This window comes from Zerene cesonia, chromosome 16, assembly GCF_012273895.1.
Source record: "Zerene cesonia ecotype Mississippi chromosome 16, Zerene_cesonia_1.1, whole genome shotgun sequence".
NCBI classification, from domain to species: domain Eukaryota; kingdom Metazoa; phylum Arthropoda; class Insecta; order Lepidoptera; family Pieridae; genus Zerene; species Zerene cesonia.
Genome location: NC_052117.1, coordinates 3,730,273 through 3,740,362, shown reverse-complemented (window position 1 = coordinate 3,740,362; position 10,090 = coordinate 3,730,273). Strand labels below are relative to the sequence as shown.

Here is a 10,090-nt window from a genome sequence, read left to right as displayed (position 1 = left end):
GCAATTAAAAGCAAAGAACAATAACAAAAGTTATATTTTTTTTAAGTTAACTATTGAACAGTTTATACCCATTGTTAATAACATATTACATTCTATTATTGCCTATGTCACTGTCGACGCAATTCGCAAAATGCGACTCCTTGTCAAACAGAGATATTATTTTCCTAAAAGTAGCTACACTTTCCGAGTGCCTTTCGCTATATTTCATTCGGTTTATACATAACCTCCTAATAAGCTTTCCCTTCTGTAAAATACCATATTGAAATATCTAAATGCTTATAAATTTTTGTAATGCTCGTAGATCGCTTTATGGTTAAACAATATACAAAGTTCCCTATTTCAAATTTATTACGTTTCTTTTATAAATATGTATTTTTTCAGAAGCAATTGACTCTCAAATTCACAAAAATATATACAGTTTAAAAAGCTTGTGGGTCGCGTTATAGCGACCAACCACCCTTAAAGATTTTGCAGAGATAATTTCTACAAATGTATTTCTAGTTTATAAAAAGGATAAAGGGTATAAAGAAAGGATTGACGTTAGGAATAAATATAAGAGTAAAAGAATACAGGCCTCCAACTCTTCGTATGAAACATAGTAACATTCACATACCACTACTGTTTTCCCCGGAGAGAACTAGCCCAATACATGCAAAAGCGTGTTCTATTCCCTCTTATAATAAAAAACAAAGCAAAATTCACGCACTCTCTTTTCATATATACTATAGCCTTTGTACCCCAGACATTATGTCCAAACTAATATGATCTTTCTTCAACAAGTTTTTGCGAATATAATGATTGAGTAAAAATACAACCAACGATGAAAACATCTCCCTAAAATATATCTAAACGTCTCCATGCTCAGCGTAGCAGAAAATGGCCATCTTCAAAATTAATGGATATTTTATTGCATTCGACGTTAAATTGTGTGTGAACACGATCAGGAATCTTTTAAAGGTTTCTTTCTGCGTGTTAATTCAGTTTAACTCTCCATAAACGCCTTTACGACTACCTACTAGTATAGCTATACGTAGCTACACGTTATAAAATGAAATATATTGAGGATGTCTTTCATTTTACCAAGATTTCAGGAAGGTACTTTCAGAGATTATAATATTGTGTATCTTATTGAAACGCAGTTATCCTTTTAGATACGTTCTATGTTTTAAAAGGTAAAATAATTATTTAATGATCGCTTAAGAGTAAATCTGTATTTTAATATTGCATCGCTTTCAAATTTATAGCAAGAGTAAACAAAACATAATGTATATGGATTTTGATATTTTTTTCTGCATGCCAATAACGACATTCCGATAAAATTCAGAGTCAAAAATGATTTAAAACCATTTAATCAAAGTCAAGTGAGATGTAGGCAATTTTTTTTTTAATACTACAAAATAATTTAGTTAGCACAACTTCATCTGTATTTTTCCTAGTTTTATTTCATCACAATTACATTTTTCCGCAAAAGTGTTTTAGCTGTGAAAATAAAATTTTAAATTCTTGAAACTTAAATTGGCCCGTTTCTCAGCAGACTAAAAGAGTAATGAAAAGAAAATTTCGCATTTCAGGACACATAGATTATTCTTAGTGGCCTCTTTTGTCCAAAATGTATGTGAAATTCTGACTACAAATTTTATGGTACCTTTCTATTTTTGGTTACTTTATTCTAGACTCCGCTTCATAAGATTTATACATTATTTTTTGAATGTATATAACAGAACATACTACGCAGAAATTAAAATAAATAGAATACCTAATATGTTTTATTTAAATTTAATTTGTTTTTAAGCTTAATTAATATTATAGTAATAAACTTTAATTCCGATAAAAGTTAGAAATTCTGCTGAAGCCACTACCTACCAATTTTTCTCGATGTGAAAACATTGCATTTTAAACCTGCGGTATTTTTCCTCAAAGGAATACTTTCAACTATCATTAAGGACATACTGAGATTCTCTGAAATTGCGTCATTTCAAAGGATTCATTACGGAGCCACATTGATTGTCTCCGCCAATACAGTTCACACTATCTATAGTCAAATAACAAACAAGAACCCTTGAAAGGGTTTGGGCGTTTTCTTCAAGTGAAAATAAAACAAAATGAGCTTTTGTATCGATCTAAATGCGTGTATCATGTATTTAGAAAACAGCTCATGATAAATTACTTCCCTTTCTAAGTACAATATTGTACCCAGTCAATACCCAATGGTCAATTAGTACCCGCATTTTTATTATAATTGTGTATTTTTATTTTATGTACTTACTTGTAGCCTCGGGGATCTATACAAACACTCAGTAGTGTAGAATCATTGTAGAATGTGTTTCCGCAGTCGCGTAAAGTAGTGCGTATGAACACTGCGGAGGTAACAATCCAACCTAAAACACGACCCCTGGAGTTATATAAGATTTTTTCACATAAAATATAAGGAACACTTACAAGTCCAACAGTGAAAAATTTTTGAAATTGGTGCAGTAGATCCTGAGATTACAACGTCCTAATTCACAAACTTACAAACTTGAAACTATACCGCTTTTAAATGTTAAGTACCTATATTTATCTTTAAATATTAACAATGTATTTAATGACCTTTCACGTAGTGAAACTATAGACACAAAAAGTGTGCCTAGGCCATTCGTTCGGTGTAGTATCTATTTTTTCTGTGGTAGGTAGTATGGGGAGCGGGTATGCAAGGAATTCCTTTGTGCCCTCGCTCCGGCCTGCCCTCGTGTTTAACCCAAAAATACCAAGTGCAATGTTAATCTAGGTTGTAAAATATGTGCTTATAAAATTTCTAACATTCGTGTTAACAAAATAACATAAATAATACCTATGAATGATATCAAAATACGTCTATTTAGAAATTTTTAAATAAATACGTACCCACACCTTGAGATTTTTAATCACATACATACATATTAGTACGTATATCTACATTGCTTTATTAAGCATTAAGAAGATTTATTTCTTTATGTTTTTATATAGACTGTAGGTATTCACAGACCCTTGAGTGTTGTGTGGATCTTGCGATAATAAAGTTCTCGCTGGTTTTTCGGCGTTTATGGCGCGGGAGGCAAAATGTGTAAACAGGGGTGCGGCCGTAAATTCTTTTGACATGGTAATCTGCTTGCTGCATATATCAACGATGTTTTCAACCCATATGATATTATACAGAATGGACCTATTAAACTATATCTGGAATTCCTGGTTCAACAATGTCATATGTGATACGCAATTTAATTACTTTTAAAGTGAAGTCCTGCGTCCCCTAGTGGGGTATGGGGCAGATGATGTACATCCGTTTCACTGATCGATTTTCTTTAGGGACGAGTAGGTGATCAGCCTTCTGTGTCCTGCCAGACCGAGACATTTTTTTTTGCGTCCCCACCGGGAATCGAACCCAGGACCCCTCGGCTCTACGCTCACGCGTTAACCACTGTACCAAGGAGGCGGTCGAGTAATTACTTTTACTAACTATGAATAGGTAATAATTTAGTAACCACTGCAAATCCTTATATTTCTTACACCAATATTTTACCTATGGAATATTGCTACATTAAGTAAAATGAAAGAAAAGCATTAATAAATTATCATTTAAATAAATAAATATTATGGTAAATACTACTAAAAATGATCAGTAAAATGAAATTATCGTAATATAATAATCCTCTCTCAGTCTCATCGTCATCATCGCTTATTATTACAAATTTTCAAGCCAACGTATTTAAAGGGAGAAGGTTCTCTATTACACTGTACTTTTTTTTAGGTTTGTTTTCTCTAAACCTCCGACTGGGTTTACCGAATTTGATGATTCTTTTTGAATTTAAAGCTAATGAACTGTGATGAGAACCCATTGAAATTGATATATTCTGACTATTTGAAAACTAAACTAAAACTAACTAAACTAAACTAACCTAAAGAATATTAGTTAAGTTGTCAATAAAAAATAATATTTTTTCATTGTAATATGTTAGGCATTCAAAACTAGTGTACTGTAATACTTAATTGTAATATTATATTATTTTTACTTAATTAAACAAAATGTTACTGTTCATAGTAAATTTAGTACAAAGTAAATTGATTGTGATAGAGGTTATTATTAAATTCAATATTACACGGAAAATAATAGACCTATTTTTTATTTCAAATGAATAGTAATATTTATTATAGTGATAAGTAAATATTATGCTTTTTCATTTATGTAAAATAATAATATGGTTTATAATAATTCATAATGGCAGCACCGGCACTGTAGATTTTTTATCTGTTGTTGACAACAATTTTCCATAATCTGTGGTCAAACGATATGCTTGTCATCATTGCCGAAAGTGATTTGGAATTTTGAAAATACATAGTTGTAAAGTGTATAAAAACTTGATACATCTTACTAAAATTATATTAAAACAATCATGAGTTCTATAGGAACAGGAGTAAGTAAACGTTATTATTCTTAGATGCCTATTTTCAGTGATTTCTAAAGTTGAGTACCATCACATCCATAAATCTGATACTCGAAAACTTCAAGAAAAAGACTATTTGTAATATAAAAAAATTATCATTATTTAGAACCTGTTACCATAGTATATGAAAAATTTTAGAAAACAAACTTTAATTGAAAGAGGTTATTATTTTCAAAGTTGCTCAATCATGTCTCTTTGTAATTTCAGTACGATCTGTCTGCTTCACAATTTTCACCGGATGGCCGAGTTTTTCAAGTGGAATATGCTGCAAAAGCAGTCGAAAATTCGGGAACAGTTATTGGTTTGCGTGGTAAAGATGGTGTAGTATTTGCTGTTGAAAAATTGGTAACATCAAAATTGTATGAACCTGGCGCGAATAAGAGAATTTTCCATATTGATGAACATGTCGGCATGGTAAGTATTTATAGATAGTCAGTATAACTATGTTAGAATGAAATACTTATCAATAATGCTGACATGAGCGGCATCATATTAAAATACTTGAAGTTTATTTTACATATTTTATTGTATAAATAACATGATGTGTACAATTATGTGGTGTACAAATTATTATGCTTAATCGTATCAAACCAAAAATCTTAGAGTTAGAACCACTTTATTAAGTTTTATTATATCATTTTCAGGCAGTATCCGGCCTCATCTCGGATGCCAGACAGATAGTAGAGACAGCACGTTCCGAGGCATCAAATTACAGATCTCAATATGGCATCCCAGTCCCATTGAAATACTTAAATGAGCGTGTGTCCATGTACATGCATGCTTACACACTGTACAGTGCTGTGAGGCCCTATGGGTGCTCTGTTATTATGGGGACTTGGTCAGAACACGATGGACCACAGATGTACATGCTAGAACCTAGTGGGGTCTCATTTGTAAGTATTTTTGTTAGTCATTGTTGTTGTATTAAAAGATACTTGTTTGACAGCTTCGCCTGATTGGCCAGAGGAGTTACTATGATATCTTAAAGTAGGATTAATCCCAGTGTGAAAAGTATTGGCATTAAACAACCTATCTAGCTTGTTCTTTCCTTGCTGGTATTGGAGCTGTTTTAAGACATAGCCGTTAAGCCCCTGGTACAGAGAAATGACTTGAGACACTCATAATTATCGTGTTGCTTGCATTCTTTTTGTAAAATAATAGAAATTAATCGATTCAGCAGATAAAGATGAAAATTACCACTTTATAGTAAGAGTGTGAGGCATAACTATATTTTACTGGAAAAAAAACAAGGCTTTCTAAGTTAAAAACCTGGGTATCTCTTTACTCCATCTCTATACATCCTTAAAACTTTATCAGCTCTAACATATACACCAACACAAAGAGTGCTCTAGCATTGTTGTCCAGTCAATTCCAGATAATTTCCTAGTAATAAATTGAGAGCATGTATTCCAATCACGACTAAAAACAGTGTGTTTTTTTCTTCAAGAGCAATATCATAATGATTTTAACAGATTATTCAAGATTATTCAAAAGTTGTCATGGTTATTAAAATATTAGGTCTTGATTCAATGCATTATTATACGAAATTACAATTAGCAATAAAACTAACTACAAACGAAATTACAATGGACTACACTACTATTTAAAGTGCACTACAGAGCCCATTACAAATATATGGCATTTCAATATCTAAAAACTGATTATTTCAGTCAATTTTATGAACTCTTCTTAGAATTATATTAATAAAACACAAATCATCATGCATGCTATGTTAATATTAAAGAAAATATAATGAGTATTCCTTTACATATTTCAGTCATATTATGGATGTGCAGTAGGAAAGGCGAAACAAGCGGCAAAAACTGAAATAGAAAAGCTCAAACTTGCTGATCTTCCAGTTAAGGATCTGGTGAAGGAAGCTGCGAGAATGTAAGGAAGTTTCATACATATTGTTTTTGAAAATGGTTAAAGAGTTAATGTACCATATATAAACTTATCAAGTACAGACCTCTTTTTCGGTATTATGTTTGTGGAAAGAAAATCTCTTCCGAGTAACTTGTTTTGTCTTTTATAAAAAAAATTATAAGATGGAGCAGAATATTAGGTTATTTGCAGTGTAATTGACCATTTGCAATGTTTTCGAAAATATTTATAGCAGGCACATTTTTTGTTTTAATAAAGCTGAATTGATTGTCATTTGCTTTTAATAGGACTTGATTTGCAATGATAAAAGTACTTATTAAGATTATTTCTGACTTAATGTTTGTGAGAGTGACTTATGTCCAGTGTCCACTTCTTAAAATAATATATTCGATGAAAATGAATATATAATTATGTTTAGTATACAGTAATGAACAAACGCTGCAATTATTTATACAAGATGCGAGTCATATTTAATACTACACAGCTTTGATGTGTGTTGAGTGTTTTAACAATTTTTTTCTAGTAGACATTTTATGTTAATGATTTTTTGTGGGGGCTTTGTACTGCCCCTATGCAAGCATTCCCAATTCCTGCCAAAGCATGCTCAACTTGCAACAACATTAATATTTTAAAGATGAGAAATATAGTAGTTAGTATACTCTGACATAATATTGTATGAGTGTCCACCTTATTTTTGAAAATATGGCGCAAACTTGTAAAAAATGCGTATTTGAAATTTATAAAAGTGTCCTCTCTCATATTATACATCTTAACATACATACATTCGACTTTCGTTAATTCGAAACGGGATGAGAGAACCGATATTTAAATATTATAAGGAGATTTTTCAAGGGAACTTGTGATAATTTTATATTATATAGATAGAAGGAAAATGTTTAGTATTTCATTCTTTAAATTTAACGTGCTATCCCTCTGATATACTCCTTAGTTGTTTCGTTGTATGTAGATAATATATATTTTTTTATTGATAATAATTTATTTTATTCTGACTATTTCTTTCAAAAAAGAATTGTTACGTTATTATATTATTGCATTTGCATTCATTATTGCTCTTAAAAAAGTTTTTTCTTATTAATGAAATGTACGCGCATTTTCATGTCCTCCAATAACTGTTTTTGATAAGATCAATTTTTCATCAAAGTATCATAATTTTCAGCATTTACCTCGTGCACGATGAACTAAAAGACAAACAATTCGAGTTGGAGCTATCGTGGGTGTCGAAGGACACGAAGGGCCGTCACCAGATGGTGCCAAAGGAAGTTGCCTCGGAAGCTGAAAATCAAGCGAAACAAGCTCTGGCAGATATCGAGGATTCTGATGATGGTGAAATGTGAATGTATTAGATAATAAATTTTTATTAATTGTATTTTTGGTTTTTTATTTTATTTCTCAGCTAATTTATTAAACTAATGTATGTCATATTTTTCGTGTAGGATATAAGAATGTAATTGGCAGTGATTAAGTTATATTTTATTCATAACATAAAATACATAATGAGGCCTTATTAGCGTCTTATAATATGCAATGCATACAGCGTAATCATTTTCTTACCTTGTACAAGGGTGACCATAAAACTTTATTATAATACACTGTCTTGTTGAGATCTGATTTTTGTTTTAATACAAAATTTAATTTCTGTCCTCTGCTTCATCTGCGTGGTCGAAAGAAATTCCCATGGGAGAGAGGTTTCACCACAGTCAGAAATAGCGTGTAATCATGTCACTGACTAGCCTCCTAACACAAAAATCATACCGTTAAATCGATCCGTTGCAACGTGACAGAAAGACGAACACACTCGCAGGTTTGAATTCTAGCAAGGATTATTTTATACACAATGTTTAGTTTTCAGCTCCACTAAAAATATCTACTTAGTATATTATGCATTATAACATTTAACATTCAAATCCCTATATAATAATATAATACATAATTTCTATTCATAAGATTTTTCAATTGACAAAAAACATTGTCCCGCGATTTGCTGAATTTTAGTCAACATACAACCACGGTAAAGGCATTGAAAAATATAAAAGTGCCCTTATTCGAAGACTTAAATACTATAAAAATCAAATATTCTTTATAAATAACGTTAACTTACAAATGCCTCACTTCATCTAGTAATTTAGCCGTCATCACATTAGAATATAAGTACATAAAAATATTAAAGTATCATTCTTATTTTGTGTGCGTTATTTGACAGAACTGCTATGTCGAATCTCGACCAACTCCCAAAAAATTTCATAGAAACATTTTCTCGACACATTAAATATGTTAAGTTTATCGGTATTGATATTTTCGATGAATCTCGGTCCCATTTTCTGAAGAGATTTGGGACGCTAATTATATTTTATATTATGCTCGTGTCGACTGTTTTCGGACAATTTTTGTATATATTTTTGGCAAATACTAAAGGTGCTAGCGTCTTGGATATTATAAATGCAATACCCGGAACTTTGATGGCCTCTCAAGGTAGGATTAATCTATGAGTAAGCTGTTACGCTGCTCTGTTGAATTTTGAATAAATGGTAGCAACTTTGTTTATTTAACTTAGAACAATTCACATGATTTTGAACAAATTACAATTTTCAGATATTGTTAAAATCAGCATAATCGCAGCGAAACGAAATGGCATACGAGATATTATTCTTGAGATAGCTGAACTATGGCCAACAGATTATGACGATGAGAAATTCAAAATTCTCAATATCTGGACCTCTCGTCTGCGGATTTTCCAACGATGTAAACATTAATAATTTCATTGCTTCTTTTGTTAAGTTTATGATAAGTGCAGACATTATCATTAACATTCATAAAATAAATTACATGATATTCACCATTCTTCTAACTCGGATATTATTGTGTATAGTAAATTACCTAACTTAATAATAATTGCTTTAACATAGATTTTCCATAGTAAATTCTCAGAAAAAATTATAAAATAATGAATTTCCAGTCACGTGACGTAGATTGTAGAATGTCGATCTTTCCAAATGTTACCATAATAATAATACAAAAAAAAATTAATTATTTACCTACAAAAAATTAAAAATGATTATTTTCACAATAAGGTCTTTGACGTCCCTGAGGAGAGGTACCACTACAGATTTTACAATATCATCAAGATGACAACAAAACCCGTGGTATTTTATAAAATACAGTCGTCAAGAATCCCTTTATTTCTGAGAACGCTGATTAAAAACTAATATGTATATAACTGTAATTCTTTATTTTTTTTTAACTAATTCGTGTTTTATTTCAGTTTTCTACATATGCGGCTACGTAGCCTTATCGTTCTATTTAGTGGTGCCGCTCAGTGTGACTGCATACTCGTACGCAGTGGAAGGGGAAACCATCTACCGCTTTCCATTGGATAGTTATTTCTTTTTCTTTTTGCCATCGTTTTTTGCTTATATTGTCGCTTACGTGTATATCTCTTTCGTGTGTAAGTATTTTATTCTGGTAGCTTTCAGCCAATTTCTTATGCATAATGTGGATAGGGTTCTTTAGTAGTTATTTGCGTCAGAACTTTCCCTGGGTTCAATCCTTACGAAGGGAAAATTATTTTGTAATCATCGTTATATTTTTCTAGTCAATGCGCCTTAAAATAGTTTAGTTTCATAATTATCTAGTTTCTATGAACCAGTGAAATTACTTACAACTATAATTTAGTTTGTACCGAGATGGCGTTGTTATAAAAAATATTAATTATTACAGGTGGAAGTGTA

At 31.2% G+C, this 10,090-nt stretch overlaps 2 protein-coding genes across 2 annotated transcripts in view; both read left to right on the top strand.

Moving 5' to 3' along the window:
- The first annotated feature begins 4,270 nt into the window (after positions 1 to 4,270).
- Positions 4,271 to 7,731, top strand: LOC119832954 (proteasome subunit alpha type-3). Its single transcript, XM_038356786.1, has 5 exons — positions 4,271 to 4,430; positions 4,668 to 4,874; positions 5,105 to 5,353; positions 6,238 to 6,350; positions 7,522 to 7,731. The coding sequence occupies exons 1-5, from the start codon at positions 4,410 to 4,412 to the stop codon at positions 7,697 to 7,699; spliced, it is 768 nt and encodes a 255-aa protein (XP_038212714.1). The 5' UTR covers positions 4,271 to 4,409; the 3' UTR covers positions 7,700 to 7,731.
- Positions 7,732 to 8,572: 841 nt separating this feature from the next.
- LOC119833055 (putative odorant receptor 85d) overlaps positions 8,573 to 10,090 on the top strand; it is a 4,100-nt gene continuing 2,582 nt past the window's right edge. The window contains exons 1-3 of the mRNA XM_038356926.1: positions 8,573 to 8,834; positions 8,955 to 9,104; positions 9,625 to 9,738. Coding sequence (XP_038212854.1) covers positions 8,573 to 8,834; positions 8,955 to 9,104; positions 9,625 to 9,738 — 526 coding nt within the window. The remainder of the gene's footprint in view (positions 8,835 to 8,954; positions 9,105 to 9,624; positions 9,739 to 10,090) is intronic.

What these genes read in the sequence shown, in the direction of transcription:
- LOC119832954 (XM_038356786.1), top strand. Translation starts at nt 4,410, where the DNA reads ATGAGTTCTATAGGAACAGGA. An exon ending in TTGATGAACATGTCGGCATG is followed by an intron (nt 4,875 to 5,104) that starts GTAAGTATTTAT and finishes TATCATTTTCAG; the next exon opens with GCAGTATCCGGCCTCATCTC. An exon ending in AACCTAGTGGGGTCTCATTT is followed by an intron (nt 5,354 to 6,237) that starts GTAAGTATTTTT and finishes TACATATTTCAG; the next exon opens with TCATATTATGGATGTGCAGT.